The 19,148-nt window shown below is 41.5% G+C and overlaps 1 protein-coding gene across 1 annotated transcript in view; it reads left to right on the forward strand.

Moving 5' to 3' along the window:
- The window catches only part of LOC115129597 (protein diaphanous homolog 2-like), a 606,019-nt gene that overhangs the window by 339,683 nt on the left and 247,188 nt on the right, over window positions 1–19,148 (forward strand). The window contains 2 exon segments of the mRNA XM_065018694.1: window positions 9,279–9,380; window positions 12,544–12,783. Of these exon segments, the coding sequence (XP_064874766.1) occupies window positions 9,279–9,380; window positions 12,544–12,783 (342 nt within the window).

Genomic DNA, 19,148 nt, shown 5'->3' on the forward strand with positions numbered 1-19,148 from the left:
TATAAGCACATATTTACTCCCAAACCCATTTAGACTTGCCATAATAATACTTATTGACTCAAGACATTTCAGCTTTTCATTTGTAATTCATTTGTAAAATATCTTTGACATTATGGTGTGTTGTGTGTGTGTAGGCCAGTGACACAAAATCTATATTTAATACATTTTAAATTCAGGCTGTAACACAACAAAATGTGGAATGCACACGCACACACACACACAATATCCTATAGAGTTGTATATCCACTTGTTCAGATGTCTATGAGATCCTTCCATTCCCATAATCCCTCTTTACATACTCCGTGGGAAATGGAACTGTTCAGGTGTGCACACATTTCAAAATGCTCCACATTTTTTGAAATACACATTTAATGTCACACCAAGTCATTTCAGCTTTGCCAACTACATCCCTCAACGCCCCACAATATATCAATTTATTTAATAATTTTCACATTTAATGTGAGATTTAATGCGATTTTGGAATCTGTCACCCTTGGTTTGTCAGTCTGTCGCTGTATAGCGACCCTCCGTGAGATTCTGAGGTGTTAGTTTGGTTTGGAGTAAATATCCTGTTTGGGTTATGTCTGAGTGATCTAGATTAGCCACATCCAAACAGTTTAGTCTACAAACTTGTCAAAATCTCTGCCTGTAAAGGAAATAATAACACTTCAGAATTAAAGAAATGTATGCCTTCTGTTGGTTTTTATGTAAACTTTGGATTGACAATTTGGCAGACTGACAAAATCAACTCTAGAAATAGCTGATTGCTGAAATATATTTTTATCTGAATCCATGTCCCTGGGCTTTCTGCCACCTGTTTCCACTCATTTTTGTACTTTATTAGTGTTGATTGAGGAGAAAGCGCACCCTGATTAATATTAAGTGTTTTATTATTTAGTCAGGAGACAGACCCGAAGAAGCGGAATGAGGACATATTTCTACACACTCAGTTAATTCCTCACTAAGGGGATAAAGAGTCTGCATAGATGCTGTCATTAAAATTGTTTATTGGGATTTGACATGAAAGGCATCTGAAGTTACTCTGTTTGAAACAGGCATACTAAATATGTCATGACGTGCCTCCTGGTTTAAAAATGTAAATATATATATAAGTTATATACTTTTTTGTTGTTGTCAATTTCCGGTGTATTCAAGCATACCAAGCAAACAGGTCTTAGTCATTCTTTACACGTTTTGGCATTCACTCATTTGCATACTGTGTAGATGCAGCACATGGGGATGTGTGAAACTTACTTCTCAGCATTGTTTCCCGCTTACGTCGCCTCATTAGCTAGCTTTTGAGGTGGCATGATCGTCTAAGACGCCTGAGGGAGGATGGTCACGTGTGTTCATGAGGCAGAGGTCCCAAGTTCGCACCAGGTATGGTGGTACTCGCTAAGCAAGGAGCCTCATCTTCTTCCATTATCTGTTTTGAGAGTTACCTGCAATTCAATCCCCTGAAACTGCTTCAAACTATCACGTTTCCACCTTTCAAGAGTTGGAACTCAGAAACTCAGTTTGAAAAAATAAATATCCTTGATGAAACTGTCATGATTGAAATGAAAATGGATGTGGAGACCTCTTTAGAAGGGCACTTGTTTGACTGCTCTTCGGTATCGAACACAAACAGAGGCCTTTGGAGACCTGCTGCGGTGCCACAGCGGGAATATGTCAGTCCGACGTTACACTTCATCACAGGGAAATAAACACCATGCTCTGTCTGACACAAATAAATTAAAACGATAAAATCGCATCTGTCAAACACATCGAAAACCGCAACTTGCTGTCTTTGAATGGGATGTGAAAAATCTCAAATGTTTCTGTGTCGGCTTCCCGCGAGGTGTTTAGAGAGGAAAACAAAGAGTTTCCCCCTGATTCGTCCTGTTGTTTGAGTCCTTTGACTTTAATAAATAGTTTAATGCTTGGATAACATGTTTGTTGATATTGCTGTGACTGTAATTTGAGATTTGTTGATCTTCCCTTCTCCCCGACTTCACTGTTGGGAATATTCCCTGCCTGAAGAGAGAATCACAGGAAAAGTAGATTTCTGCCATGTAAAGGAAACGGGAGAGAAATTGGTCCACGTAACCTGTGTGTGTACATACTCTTCCAATCAGAAAACAACCTGCTATTAGAATGAGCACTGTGTCAAAGTCCAACTGTACGCTTTATACAGTCTCATGAAATACCTGATAGATGACTGAAACAAGACGTCATCATATTACAATTGTATTCCGCAATATCACTTATATATGTTCCTTAATTGGAGTATCAATGCAGGGAACCAGTTTCTTGATAGTTGTTCCTGTCTCATACAATATTGTATAGTATTCCTAATCAACAGAATGAACCATTAGTACAATTTCCCTGCACAATCAGTGGCCATTGGTCAATACAAATAATTACACTATCTGTTGGTCTATCTGGACGTCCTTAGTCTCCAGGACCCCAAATGAACATGTGGTAACTGTAGCAGCCCTCCAATAATCTCCCCCAGATGCTGAATGTGTCTGTCTGGAGGTCTGACATGAGGAGTCTGGCCTAATCATATGGGGACTGCTGATAATTAACTAGATAACAGACAAATTAAATAATAATCACACTGAGAAATTCCATCTCCATCTCAAACTCTTTAGCAAACCGAGCAGCACAGACTGAAGTCTTGGAGACACCAGTGGAAGCGGCCGCAGACGAGGCCACAACACACTCTAATTGTCTCTTCTCAACTTGCTGCCGCAGAGGAAAACAACCCCAATAATCGGATTCTGGGAGCATTAGTGATGATGATTGCCAAGGCTGAATGGGTTCGCTGTTGTGTAGTTGCATTTACTCCTGAATCAAATATATGTTATTCAGGAGGTCTTTGTTGTTCAACACAACTGCCAGGGTCGTATTCCTCACACTCGGAAGAGATATGAAGAGGACATAGAAAGAAACTTCCACTGGCGTAATCCCTCCTTACAGATGGATCTGTGTTGCACAATTCAAATCAAACTTTATTTGTCACATGCGCCAAATACAACAAGTGTGGACCTTACCGTGAAATGCTTACTGACAAGCCCTTAACCAACAGTGCAGTTCAAGAAGACTTAAGAAAATATTGACCAAATAAACAAAAGTAAAAAGTAATAAAAAAGTAACACAATAAAATAACAATAATGAGGCTATATACAAGGGGTACCGGTACCGAATCAGTGTGCGGGGGTACAATTTAGTTGAGGCAATTTGTACATGTAGGTAGGGTTGATGTAACTATGCATAGATAATAAACAGTGAGTAGCAGCAGTGTACAAACAATTGCGGGGGGGGTAATTAGTCCGGTGTCCATTTCATTAATTGTTCTGCAGTCTTATGGCTTGGGGGTAGAAGCTGTTTAGGAGCCTTTTGGCCATAGATTTGGTGCTCCGGTACTGCTTGCAGTGCGGTAGCATCCAGGGTGACTGGAGTCTCTGGCTATTTTATGGGCTTTCCTATGACCCCGCCTATTATATAGGTCCTGGATGTGAGGAAGCTTGTCCCCAGTTATGTACTGGGCCGTACACACTACCCTCTGTAGCGCCTTATGGTCAGATGCTGAGCAGTTAACATACCAGAAGGTGATCCAATCGGTGAGGATGCTCTCGATGGTGCAGCTGTATAACTTTTTGAGGATCTGGATACCCATGCCAAATATTCCTGAGAGGGAAAAGGTTTTGTCGTGCCCTCTTCACAACTGCCTTGGTGTGTTTGGACCATGATAGGTTGTTGAGTGATGTGGACACCAAGGATCTTGAAACTCTCGACCCACTCCACTACAGCCCCATCAATGTTAATGGGGGCCTGTTCTGCCCGCCTTTTCATGTAGTTCACGGGGGATTGTGGACGTGTGCCCTCAAAACCGGCAAAGCGCTCCAAACCAGTTATTTAATTTGCCATGGGAAGAAAATAGTTGAGTGGCAGTTTGAATCTACAAGAAAATAAATAATAATGTTTCTGCTACAGAAGCCAAGAAAAGTTACAGTAATATTATTTTGAATTGGGTTGCGATATTTTTGGAGGTTCTTTCCTGGTTTGCACTTTCAAACTAACAGGGTTATTAGTATTCAAATGTGTTTTGCACACAATAAGAAGTGTGTCATAAACTGTGACCGACTGAGCGTACATTTACTTAATTTTTCACTGCAAGGTGTTTATGTTTATATAAGGTATTTATGTTTTTATAATGATTTTCTTTCAAATATGTCATTTTTGTAAAAGACAATCATTTACTTCCATAATGGCTAATAAGCAATTATCAGCAGCTTCTCCATGGAGAACAGTAGAACTTAGTGGAGTGAGTAATCAATCAATCAATCTGGGTTTCCTGCCTGAAAGGTCAAGAGTGAATAGCTGTCTCTTTTTGGGGTGGAAATTAAGGCGGAGTCCCAAATGGCAACCTATTCCCTATGGAGTGCACTACTTTTGGCCAGGGTCCATAGATCCATTTGGAAGCCCCATCATTTATACACCGTAGCCGTTAGTACACTGTACTCAGATATTATGGAACGTCATCTCCCACATCCCATTCTATGCGATGGTTCTTAATTGGTGTTCACTATGATTAATAGCGTTCATTATTGAAATATAATGAGGCTACATAACTGGCACACACTTGTTAGCTCTAATTGGGAAAACATTCCGTGGCTAATATAGAAGGAACACACGTTTCATAGAACTGTTGCAGCCCACACTGGAACTGACAATCCCCACAGTATTTCTTTCCAACTTGTTGGTTTCTCGACTGGTGACTCCCCAGGGGAAGGGGAGAGCTGTCATCATTAGTGGACAGTAGACTCTGGCCCATGTACTGTGTGATGGCTCATGGCTCCTCCAGTCCAGGACAGTGGTCAATGTGTGTCTGTGTGTGGGTGGGTGTGCCTATGTGTCTGTGTGTGCGTCTTTTTGTATGTGTGTGTGTGTACCTATGTGTGTGTGCATGTGTGCGCGTGCATGTCTCTGTCTGTCCTGGTCTAGCCTGATCATGTGACCAAGGTCCAGCCTGCTCCTGCTTTCTAAATTAGGGGAACTAATGAGGGAGGAAGACACCAGAAGATCAGGGAAAGGGCACCTCTCCTCCTCCTCTTTCTCATCCTCCTCTTTCCGAGAATAATAACGTTTTTTTTTTCCCGCTGTGCTTCATTTAATTTACTGAACTGACCTTTCCATGCACAATTAACATTTAAGGAAAATTAAGGTTTTCTCCCTCCTCCTCCTACTCATCTTCCTCACTTTTTGGACCTGTATGATAATTGTAAAGTTCGACTTTCGCTTTCTGAAAGTCAAATTCAATTTCAAAACTACTGATACCAGGTTAATCTTATTTCATCTTATTTATGAATGGTAAATAGGAATGCATTCCAAGTAAACACTTAAGTGTTTGAACTTTGTTTCACCGGAGCTCTTACTTAAGTCCTTCTCACTGAGGTAGATGCATCCAGCATTGAGAGTACCAGAAAGATAACCTGACCTTTTCCTATCCATCCTTCTACCTCTCCACTAGGGATGGGCATTTGAAATGATTTCACTGTTCAAATAATATCTCAATGTTTCTTCTTCTGGATATTTGGAAAGTCAAAATACATGTTTTAAAGAATGAAAAAAGGGATTTCAACTTAAATGGGAGACTCACAAGAGGCAGTGTGCTGCTTGTTGTTTCAGTACAGACACGTGGGGGAGGGGTATTAGATGAGCAGGGTCTGTTGTGCCTGACAGGAAGGAGAGAGAGACCCTTACAAAAATATACCATGGTAGTACAATGAAAGAAATTCTGTGGTACAGTCATGTTTTTTTGGTCACTACCATGGCAGAAAATATCATGGTACTGTTGCAATACCATGCTATTTTCCTGCCATAGTAATGACCAGAAAACATGATAGTACTATGTTTTTTTTTAATTGCACTACCATGGCAGGAAAATACCATGGTATTGACAAAAAATACATTACATTTTTATAGTTTTATATATATAGTTACCATTTTACAAAAATTAGCCATGGTTGTACAATGAAACAATGGTTTTGTACGAGCAGCGTGTAGTGAATCATGAAAACATGGTAGTTGTTTACAATGTATTATGAAGGTGTACCACCGTTTTTCGTGTGAAGTGACAAAAAACATAGTAATTTATGGTACTCAAATAATACATAATTGACTCTTCGCTCTGCAATGGCAAAGTGTTTTGCCTAGTAGCCTCTTACACCCCTTTAGCTCGCAGTGAAAAGCACAACACACGTGGTCTAGTAGTGTAGTGTACCCTCTTAAACCTAGGGTAAGTTGAGAAGAGTGAAGGGAGTCAAAAAGCTTATAGATTTAAACTAGGATATCTGGTGATTCTCTCTTCAATATAGTTTTCAGTTGACGCACTCTAATTCAACTGACTTGGCTACTATTATACAATTCTAAATAGCCAACATACTAAAAAATATTTGTAAAAATGCTGGAGGGTCATGTCAGGACGAGCCTGCAGGAACCACATGAGGGAGGAGGACATATTCCCTGTAACGCACAGCGAGATTGCCTGCAATGACAACAAGCTCAGTCCGATGCTGATGTTACACAACGCCCCAGACCATGACGGACCCTCCACCTCCAAATCAATCCCGCTCCAGAGTACAGGCCTCGGTGTAACGCTCATTCCTTTGACGATAAACGCGAATCCGACCATCACCCCTGGTGACACAAAACCGTGACTCGTCAGTGAACAGTACTTTTAGCCAGTCCCGTCCTGTTCCAGCGACGGTGGGTTTGTGCCCATAGGCGATGCTGTTGCCGGTGATGTCTGGTGAGGACCTTCAAGACCTCAGTCCAGCCTCTCCCAGCTTACTGTGTACAGTCAGCATTGATGGAGGGATTGTGCGTTCCTGGTGTAACTCGGGCTGTTGTTGTTGCCATCCTGTACCTGTCCCGCAGGTGTGAATTCCGGATGTACTGATCATGTGCAGGTGCTGTTACACATGGTCTGCCACTGTGAGGACGATCAGCTGTCCGTCCTGTCTCCCTGTAGCGCTGTCTTAGGCGTCTCCCAGTATGGACATTGCAATTTATTGCCCTGGCCACATCTGCAGTCCTCATGCCTCCTCCTTGCAGCATGCCTAATGCACGTTCACGCAGATGAGCTGGGACCCTGGGCATCTTTCTTTTGGTGTTTTTCAGAGTTAGTAAAATCACCTCCTTAGTGTCCTAAGTTTTCATAATTGTGATGTTAATTGCCTAACGTCTGTTATCTGTTAGTGTCTTAACGACCGTTCCACAGGTGCATGTTCATTATTTGTTTATGGTTCATTGAACAAGCATGGGAAACAGTGTTCAAACCCTTTACAATGAAGATCTGTGAAGTTATTTAGGAACAGTTTCAACTGTTCTGCCTTATTATTATTCGACAATGCTGGTCATTTATGAACATTTGAACTTCTTGGCCATGTTCTGTTATAATCTCCACCTGGCACAGCCAGAAGAGGACTGGCCACCCCACATAGCCTGGTTCCTCTCTAGGTTTCTTCCTAGGTTTTGGCCTTTCTAGGGAGTTTTTCCTAGCCACCGTGCTTCTACACCCGCATTGCTTGCTGTTTGGGGTTTTAGGCTGGGTTTCTGTACAGCACTTTGAGATATCAGCTGATGTACGAAGGGCTATATAAATAAATTCGATTTGATTTAATTTGATGAATTATCTTTGAAAGACAGTGTCCTGAAAAAGGGACATTTATTTTTGTTGATGAGCAAGGCTAATTGAGGCTATTTTTCTGCACTCCCTACATCCTTGTCTACAACTCCGTTCAAATTCAACAACATCCTACCTGTTGGTTGATCATTGTAGTCTAACCCGGAACCCAAACCGGCTGTGCGCGTGCGACATCGTGCATACATTTATTTTGTTCCCCTACACCAAACGCAATCACGACACACAGGTTAAAATATCAAAACAAACTCTGAACCAATGACATTATTTTGGGGACAGGTCAAAAAGCATTAAACATTTATGGCAATTTAACTAGTTAGCTTGCACTTGCTAACTAATTTGTCCTATTTAGCTAGCTTGATGTTGCTAGCTAATTTGGCCTGGGAAATAAACATTAGGTTGTTATTTTACCTTAAATGCACAAGGTCGTCTACTCTGACAATTAATCCACACATAAAATGGTCAACCAAATCATTTTTAAATGTATTTATTTTATTTCACCTTTATTTAACCAGGTAGGCTAGTTGAGAACAAGTTCTCATTTGCAACTGCGACCTGGCCAAGATAAAGCATAGCAGTGTGAACAGACAACAACACAGAGTTACACATGGAGTAAACAATTAACAAGTCAATAACACAGTAGGAAAAAAAAGAGAGAGGCTATATACATTGTGTGCAAAAGGCATGAGGAGGTAGGCGAATAATTACAATTTTGCAGATTAACACTGGAGTGATAAATGATAAGATGGTCATGTACAGGTAGAAAAGAGCAGAAAAGTAAATAAATATAAACAGTATGGGGAAGAGGTAGGTAAAATTGGGTGGGCTATTTACTGATAGACTATGTACAGCTGCAGCGATCGGTTAGCTGCTCAGATAGCAGATGTTTGAAGTTGGTGAGGGAGATAAAAGTCTCCAACTTCAGCGATTTTTGCAATTCGTTCCAGTCACAGGCAGCAGAGAACTGGAACGAAAGGCGGCCGAATGAGGTGCTGGCTTTAGGGATGATCAGTGAGATACATTTCTAGTCATAGTCCTCCTTCCAGGCTTTTTCATCTTTGAACTTATATGGTGATTGGCATCTAAACAATAATAGTACTACTACGACAACCGGCAACACAGTTCGTCTTTCAATCACCCACGTGGGTAAAACAAATGAGGAGCTGCTTCTATAAACCAATGAAGAGATGGGAGAGGCAGGACTTGCAGCGCGAAGGCCGAGCATTTGCCATTCCAGGAAGTGATGCAACAATGCTCTCGATGGTGCAGCTGTAGAACCTTTTGAGGATCTGAGGACCCATGCCAAATATGTTCAGTCTCCTGAGGGGGAATAGGTTTTGTCGTGGCCTCTTCACGACTGTCTTGGTGTGCTTGGACCATGTTGAACACTGAGCTGTAGTCATTGAGTTGCATTCTAAAATTGGTGTTCCTTTTGTCCAGGTGGGACGAACACATCCCCAATTGGCATTCCTAACTCTTCTGTATATGTTGTAAGCATGTATTGCTACCACTGCATCATCAAATGAATTATCTAAGAGAGTTTCAGATATAGCCAGTATATACATGTATCTGTGTGTGTTTGCAGAACCTGATAAAGAACCTACCGGAACAGAAGGAGCTGAGCGCATTGGCAGAACTTAAGGGCGAGTATGAGGAACTGTGCGAGCCAGAGCAGTTTGGCATTGTGGTGAGTAGGCTTACGTATTACACCATAGCACCTAGCTAAAGCCCCTCAGGGAGAAGATGCTGCTTCACACACACCGACACTGACATGTACACACACAAACACACACACCCCTTTTTAAGAAAAACATTTGGGGATATAGAAAATACAGCCATACAGCCTTGAGGCTTTCTTCAGGCTCAGACCTATTCAATATTTACTGTAATGTAAAATTAAAATAGTGGAAATATAAAGATATTTTTTTATGACAGGTCAAATATGGCAGTCTGCTCTTTGACTGAGAGAAGCTGTGATTTTGATCAATAATAAAGTGTGAAATATAGTAGCTGTTAAAATTACACTGTCATTCCAGGTGTCAACAAATTCCATAACATGTCTGAAACTTTCAATATTTCCCAATCATATAATCATAGCCTCAGGCTTTGGGTTCTCTTTAATAAAGTTAGTGCACTCTACTTCGTTGTGAAGTCAGGACATCTCAATGATGCATTCCAAGCCACTATAGTTAATTTAGTATAGTTGCCTCAAGTGCTAGGTGCAGCTGATTTTGAGGTTATACTTTAGCTTAATGTTTGTTTTTTTACACTTTCTACAGTCATACGTCTATAAAGTTAACATTGACATTTTTATACCACATTGATTTATCCAGAGCTCAGTATCAAAGTAGGTTACAGAGGACTTTGTATGTTCAGCTATATCTTTATACAGGTAACTGCCAACATAGTGGAAACACTTGAGTAAATGAGGGATACAAATTATGATAGTCGTTGCTTCCACACAGGTGTGGTTCCTGAGTTAATTAAGCAATTAACAATCCATCATGCTTAGGGTCATGAATAAAAATTCTGGGCATGCCATTATTTTGTCCATTATTCTAAGACACTTTATGTTGGTGTTTCCTTTATTTTAGCAGTTACCTGTATCTGCAGGTCCTTTATACTCTTTTAGGTCGTTGATGTGAAAGAGAGTGTTCTCAGTCAACCTGATGTGTTAAGAATAACATGATAACGTTGCATTGTGGTAGCCATGCAACTCAATTTGCACTCATTCAGTACAATTGACTTTTTGGGGTGGTGTGTGACTCTTTGAGGACGTTATGATGCAAGGTGTGACAATTCCCCTGTGTGATCTAGCATAGAGATGCCGTGGTAATATACCGCTCCCGCTGGTGAAGCTACCTCATCAACACCGCCACGACACACAGGAGCTCATGAGGGAAATAAGTCACTTTCAGCCTCCACTCCTGCAAGAGCTGTCACCCATCTTTTATTGTGATTTCCCTCTTATACCGAGAAATCAAATCAAGGGTGGGGGAAGTGGATGGGGGACTGATTATTTATATTTTTCCAGAGTGCAGCTATCTAGTCTTGCTTGGGCCTAGATATTGTTCAGTGGCCCATCACTACTTATTAATGTTATCAGGTGTGATTCATGCCATAGTTGATGAAGGGACTTCTGTCTAGTCTAGCCTCATAGTCCACCAATACCGTATGCGGGTTTGTGACTAGGGCTCAAGCTCATTAGCATAACGCACAATGCGAAAAAATATTCCTAAAAATATTTAACCTCCACACATTAACAAGAAAAATAGCTCAAATGAAAGATAAACAAGTTGCTTATCTACCCAGCAAGTCAGATTTCTAAAATGTTTTACGGCGAAAACATAGCACATATTTATGTCCAACCACCACCGCAGACATACCTCATTAGCATAGCCAAGTAGGAAAAAATATGCAATCAACAAACGCAGGATTAAAAGAAAAATCATTTCACTAACCTTTTGAAATCTTCATCAGATGACAGTAATATAACATGTTACACAGTACATTCATTTTTTTCAATAATCTGCAATATATATCCATAAATCTCTGTTTACAATTATGCATCGTTCAAAAATGCTACTGCAATGTCAGGAGAAATGAAATAGCTCCGGCAGATAACGTCAGCTAACAAGGAATACACATCATAAACTTTGACTAAATATGCATGTTTTACATATGTATAGCAAGATACACTTCTTCTAAATGCAATCGCTGTGTTACATTTATTTTTAACGTTACATTTTGCGTTCACTAGGCTATAATAGGGAGTCGGCGCTCCCACATTAGCATAATGACTCCTCTATCTTGGAGTCGACAGAAACCCAAAATTAACACATAAATATTCCCTTACCGTTGCTGTTCTTCCATCAGAAGACCTGGAAGGGTTAATACTCACCAAATTAGCGTTCAGTTTTCAAGTCTGTGTCTTTCGGTTCTCAAACTAGCCACATTTCGGTCGAAATGTAGGCAAATTTCTAGTGGATGCGCACCAAAACGTCGAAAGTATATATAATATGTCGAGTAAACTTGTCAAACTATGTTCATAATTAAGCTTTAACATGTTATAAAGGTCTACAGCAATCGTGAGGGCGAACAGACACACACACGTCTTTTAATCGATCCTGAGGGAAAGAGAGAAAAAGTCCAGAGCGCGCAAAGGGGTGCACTTTTTTTTGGCGTGACCGAGACCTTTCGGCACGCTCAAAGTCTCGTGAGCGGCGATTCTCACAGTTACACGCCTCATCGAAAGCAGGCTTCGCGCTGAACACATACAGAGTCTTCCCAGGGTTGTAACTGCTTGGTAAGTGCGTATACGATGACGTCAAAGTGGTGGCAACTTTTTTCATTACAAGAGAGACTTTGGGAGAATGCATGCCCTGACACTTCTGCTTTACATAGAGACAAAATTTAAACGGTTTTAGAAGCTTTAGAGTGTTTTCTATTCGGTAATATTTTTTATGTGCATATATTAGCAACTTTTGAAAAAAAATCATCATCATGTTTTATATGGGTACCGAATTCCTCCAGAAGGGGCAGTAATCAGGTGTAGACTTAAGAGGCTAGAAAGCCAGACAAGATACATTTCAATTAGTGAATCTTGACAAAAAGCTCAACGCAGTATACTTACCCGGAGACAATGTAATATTTCACAGTAAGTATATTTTCCATACATTTGCTGTAGAGCTCTACATACATTTGCTGTAGAGCTCTACATGGTCACGTTGGCCACACTTTAAACAGCATATAACTTATAGAGACTTAAGCAAGACAGTGTAGAGCTTTTATAAACCATACGGAGGCTTCCTAAACTGTTCCTAACAAAATATTGTTATGTTTTCCTCTAGATGAGCTCTGTAAAGCTGCTGCGTTCGCGCCTCAACGGCATCCTCTTCAAGCTGACCTTCGAGGAGCAGGTGAACAACATCCGACCGGACATCATGAACGTGACGTTCGCCTGTGAGGAGCTGAAGAAGAGTGACAGCTTCAGCAATCTGCTGGAGATGGTGCTGCTGGTGGGCAACTACATGAACGCCGGCTCCCGGAACGCCCAGACCTTCGGCTTCAACATCAGCTTCCTCTGCAAGGTTGGTACTGCAAGGACTGCATGATTTAGACCTCTCCCCTTTCAGGCTTACTTGTGTCTCTCTCTTGCTCACTTCAACTGTCCCCAGTTTAATTATATAGTAGAGATCATACAAGCATCAGACACTTTCTTGTCAGTGGATTTGGTGCCATAGCAGGGGTTTGTTTTGTTTTATTTGAGTGGAGTAATGGGAGAAACTATTTACAGAAAGGATTTGGTTGCACCCTGAGATCCATTGACTCTTGGCAACTGTCTTGGAGTTGATGTGCTATCAGTGTCCTGTCCCCAGACCCCACTCCAGTGTCCGAGGCATCGACCTCCACCACGAACTGCCGGGACCAGATGAATTAGGATGGGGGCTGTAACCCCAGATGAACCGGTGATAGAAATTGGTGAACCCAAGGAAGCATTGCAGCTGCACTCTGGATGTGGATTGCTCCAAATCCACCACCGCTCTCACCTTTCCAGGATCCATCTGTATGTTGCCTGCAGCTATGATGTATCCAAGTAAGGAGATGGTGGAGCGATGGAATTCTCTTTTTTTTGGATGAACAGCTGGTTCTCCAGAGGACGCTGGAGGACTTGTTGGACATGGATTACATGTTATTGAGCTGAGCGGGGGGGAAATGAGGATGTCATCAAGGTAGACGAACACGAACCGGTTCAACATGTCACGGAGAACGTCGTTAACCAGGGCCTGGAACACAGCAGTGCTGGTCAGTCTGAATTGCATCACCCGTTATTTGTAGTGCCCGCTAAAGGCGGTCTTCCACTCATCCCCTTCCCGTATTCGAACCAGATGGTAAGCGTTGGATGGTAAACTTGGAGAAGATGGTAGACCGCTGGAGAGACTCGAAAGCCGAGGCGATGAGTGGAAGTGGGTAACGGATTGTCATTCAGGCCCCGGTAGTCAAAACACAGGCGCAGGGTTTTGTGCCTCTTCTCCACAAGAAGAACCCTGTGCCGGCGGGGTAGGCAGTGGTATGGATACCCCCTGGAGCCAGGGAGTCCTCAATGCACAGTCCCAGACTGGACACACCTACTCAAGGGTATTTCTTAATTTTTACTATCTTCACCATTTGTAGAATAATAGTGAAGACGTCAAAACTATGAAATTACACACATGGAATCATGTAGTAACCAAAAAGTTGTTAAACAATCGAAATATATTTTATATTTGAGATTCTTCAAAGTAGCCACCCTTTGCCTTGATTACAGCTTTGCACACTCTTGGTACTGTACGTCTCCATCGCCTTGGTCTCCGGACCCGACAGGGAATAAAGCCATCCCCCGATGCAGTGTAGCCTGGGAGAAGGTCGATGGCACAGTCATATGGCCGATGTGGAGGTAGCGAGGAGGCACGGGCTTGCTGAAAACCTCCCGGAGGTACTGGTACACAGCGGGAACGGTGGAGATGTCTGGGGCTTTTTCTCATGCCTGCAGGAAGATGTCCCGTGGCAGGCTCCAATCCCTTGATCGAACGCACAGTCCAGTCAACAAGGGGATTGTGTCTCTGGAGCCCCAACGCAACGGGTATCTGAGGGGATTTGATAAGTAGAAACTGGATCGATTCGCTGTGGTTGCATGACACTCGCAGGTTGATAGCAACCATGTTGTTGTTTACTCTGCCAATTGAACGCCCATCCAGCGCTCTGACATCCATGGGAATGGAGAGGGGTCGAGTGGGGATTCCCAGCTCAGACACCAGGGTAGTGTCCATAAAATTATTGTCGTTCTGAGAGTCAATGAGTACCCGTAGAGATGTGGACATGACACCTCACAGCAGGATGGCGTGGAGAGGAGTACGAGTAAGGGGAGACTCGACATTCTCCGTAATGCCCACCTGCATACTCATACCTCCCGATGAGCCGGATATTTTTACAAGACAGGTAGAAATGTAATGACCTGTAGTCCCACAATACAGACAGCTCTTGGTTTTCAGTCTATGTTACCATTCGGCAGGAGACAATCTAGCTTTGCCAAGTTGCATTGGCTTCGGAGAAGGCGAGACGGCAGCCCTCTATGATTCCTGGTGGAATTCGGTTAACCTCGGATTCTCTCGGCAATGTAGACAATTCCTCGGAGGCTAGGTTGGATCTGTGGATGAGCGAGGGGGGGGAACAGACCTCTCCCTCCTACGTTCGTGTAGACGCCCATTAATCTGGATGGTCAAAGCAATGAGAAAGTAGAGATTGATGGGCAATTCCAGAATGCGATCTCATCATTCACCTTCTCCGATGACCTATGAAGGAATGTGTCGAACAGGGCCCACCTGTAGCACGCACTCCAGCAGGTATATCTCTCTGGTCACCCCCAAAACCAATTATTCCTTTGGCCACCTCTCCTTCCAGTTCTCTGCTGCCAATGACTGTAACGAACTACAAAAATCTCTGAAACTGGAAACACTTATCTCCCTCACTAGCTTTAAGCACCAGCTGTCAGAGCAGCTCACATATTACTGTACATAGCCCATCTATAATTTAGCCCAAACAACTACCTTTTTCCCTACTGTATTTATTTATTTATTTTGCTCCTTTGCACCCAATTATTTATTTATCTACTTTACACATTCTTCCACTGCAAATCTACCATTCCAGTGTTTTACTTGCTATATTGTATTTACTTTGCCACCATGGCCTTTTTTGCCTTTACCTCCCTTATCTCACCTCACTTGCTCACATTGTATATATACTTATTTTTCTACTGTATTATTGACTGTATGTTTGTTTTACTCCATGTGTAACTCTGTGTTGTTATATGTGTCGAACTGCTTTGCTTTATCTTGGCCACGTCGCAATTGGCGTGTTCTCATGAGAACATGTTCTCAACTTGCCTACCTGGTTAAATAAAGGTGAAATAAAAAAGCTCCTTCGCTGTTGTTCTGGGATTGATTTGTACTTTTCCCACCGAAGTACGTTTCTCTCTAGGAGACAGAACACGTCTCCTTCCTGAGCGATATGACGGTTAGTACTTGCATACTATTGTTTGCACAGATGAACATGGTACCTTCAGGCGTTTGGAAATTGCTCCCAATGATGAACCAGACTTGTGGAGTTCTACAATTATTTTACTGAGGTCTTAGCTGATTTATTTTTTTTGTTACCTTTATTTAAGAACAAATTCTTATTTACAATGACTGCCTAGGAACAGTGGTTTAACTGCCTTGTTCAGGGGCAGAACAACATATTTTTTACCTCGTCAGCTCAGGGATTCGATCTAGTAACCTTTCTGTTACTGGCCCAACGCTCAAACCACTAGGCTACCGGCTTATTTAAAAACTTTGGGGGGGGGGGGATTATGTGCCTGTTGTTGTGTATTGCTAGTTAATACTAATGCACTGTTGGAGCTAGAAACACAAGCATTTTACTGCACCAGCGATAACATCTGCAAATATTTGTACGCAACCAATACGCTTTGATTTGATTTAATTTGTCGAGGGACAACTTCACCCTCCACCAGTTGATGTGTTTCATGGTGTGTCTTTGCAAGACAGAAGTTACCCAAATTGCCCCTAAGTAGAGAAACACAATTTGACACACTATGAAGTGATCCCCTCTATATATTATCAGATGTGATATTTAATCAATGTTTGTTTTAATTAATGACATCCAGTATAGACGAGCATCATAATCATAGAACCAAGTTAAATGTAATGTATTATAAACTATTTGTTTCTGAAATACATTTTATATAACATTAATTCAATTTTAAATGGTCCATATCCATAATGACAAAACAAGTTTCATAACCATTTTTATTCAGTCACATTCTTCTGACAAAACGTAATACTTGTTTAATTTGATTGATTTTTGGAGGACAGTAAGATGCTTCTAAATCACCCCCAAAATAAAATGTAATATAAATTATAGCATGTACTAATAATACAACTAGCGGAGTCATTAACTCATAAAGAGTGGCATGATTCAATACATATGTTAGCGTTGAAAACTCATTATACGTCTCAAATGAAATACTATTTCCTACATAGTGCACTACTTTTGACCAAAGCCTTATGGGCCCTGGTCAAACATAGTGCACTAAATAGGTAATATGGTCCCAATTGGTACCCAGCTCCAACCTCACTTTGGTCTCCCTGCAGCCCGGGGCTGAATCAGAGTGAAGTGTCTGGTGTTTTAGAGATCGGACTATCCCCAGGAGGCTGACTGGCATATTATTGATGGCCAGGGAAGAAAATGTCCACATTCTCAACTAGGGTCAATCAACTAAATGGCCTCCCAGCTATCTAATGGGCTCATCAGGGAGGTTGTTCAGGTGAAGTGCAAGAGCTGACCCCCCCCAGACCATCCCTTCTGTCCCTGCCAAGGCCGGAGAGACACAGACACTGAGTCCCCCAGGGGCCTATGCTGGAGCCAATGCCTCGATATTGGCTTCAGTCTTTACAAGGGGCAGTGATGAAAGTTGGTTATATGAGTCAGCTGAGTATAGGGTGAGGAGAAGGTTAATGCAAGGCATTATTGTGCCGTGATTGCACTTTACTAGGCACTTTTTTCTTCCTCACAACATTCATTATTTGCTTGATGAATGGAGGGATTGCATCTATTCCTCTCATTTTTCAGATAGCAGGGAATCAGTTACACGCAACAGGGGTTTCATAATCAGAAGATGGAGAATCCACCTAGTCTTCAAAAGGAAGTTGTGAGACAATGGACACACTCATTTTGTTTTGTTATTGAAACAAGTTAACGGTGAAGTTAGGAACAGCTGGTGTAATTACTCATAATCATTGAACAGTGTTTCTGTTTTATCACTGACTTACTGAGGTTAAAGAAAATTATCCAGGCATATCATTACTTTAAATGTTTGACCACAGCTTAAGTTAAACAGAACAGGCTATCGCTTTGAGAAGTCATTTGAATGTTTGACTTTCAACTGAAAGGTCACATCCCCAGTCCTACATCTTACATGTGCACTTGAAAAAAAGGAACATCTAAAATTACATCTTGTAAAACATCTGGAAGCTTCCTAAGGTAATACCATGAGTAACATTAATGGCCACGGCTATTATCATAACCTGCCATTCACAACGAAATGATCACCCAGTTATTTGTGTTTTCATAGAAGTCATATGAATGGAGAGGACCTTTCTTCATGTGTGTTTGATCGGTGGAGGAATGTAAGCAGAGTTCTATCTTCAGTCCTTGAAGTGAAGGGTTGGCATTTTTATCTATTGAAGTTATGTTGCCTCCTGACCCTGGTCATCTTCTTGCTTGGGACACTAAAGGCATCCAGGCTGTTTAAAGCTTCAGTTAACTTTAATCTTATTGAGATAAATAATAAGTAGAATATAATAGAGGGAAAAAAGCATAAAACTTTAGCCTGAACTGCTTTGGATTCTTGGCTCCTTGGCTTCTTGTCATCGACTTCTCACAAAAAAATAAGTTCTGTGGAAGAGATTTGACATCTCTCAGGAAAGGTAGACTCGGAGGAATGCACACACAGATTACAGCAACTTCAAATAAAGTGAAACCGCGCGGGGAGAAGCCTTACCGCTCGGTCGGAGCAGCTTTCAAAGCCATACGCAAGAAAAGGGCTTTAAATTAGACATTAAGTTCATTAAAGCTGGGTTGTTCTCTCACCCTTTGGGGACCCAGCATATACATCATTCATCTTAATATATGGGCTGCAGACTCTGTGTGGAGAGGAGTTAGTGGGAGGCTGCTCTCTGAACAACCACGGCTGTTGTATCACTATGGTTTAATTATGAGGAGAGTCCTCTGTATTTTATCATCAAGGGTTTATTAAGGGCACTGAATGGAAATAAAAATGCTGATTTTGTTTTCATTGTAGAAAAGTGTTGATTCAAAAACTCATATTTTGCCTTCTGTTGCTTACCAGTACAATGACAACAATAATGTGTTGAGATCCAACTAGTGCTTCCTCCTGTGATGTTTTATACATTCTCATCTCAGAATTGTTAAGGATTGAAGAATGATATGCATTCATTACAATCTGCCCTCTCTCCTTATACCAAATTATGTTACTTTTGAAAAACAAAAGTAATTCCTCTTATTTTACCTATCATTGTGTTCCTTTTACAATTCACATACTTTGACAGAGCACTGACAGAAGATGTCCCTATAATTTACAACAATAGTTTTAATGGACAGATGTTTCTCACGGCAAAAGCTGTTTTAAACATCTTTCCAATTTAGTTTTTGGAGAAAATATATTGTTAATTTAAAAATATATTGTTATTGGACAACATCCACTGTTCAATATCCACGATCCCATCTCCCCCTCTAATAACATGGCCATAGCCAGGGGTGTAGCCTGGGGGCTCAGTGATTATCTCTTGTCACTCTCCCCCCAAAAACCTGGCTTAGGCAGTGTGTTGATGTCTGAGAT

Source organism: Oncorhynchus nerka, linkage group LG5, assembly GCF_034236695.1.
Source record: "Oncorhynchus nerka isolate Pitt River linkage group LG5, Oner_Uvic_2.0, whole genome shotgun sequence".
Lineage (NCBI taxonomy): Eukaryota > Metazoa > Chordata > Actinopteri > Salmoniformes > Salmonidae > Oncorhynchus > Oncorhynchus nerka.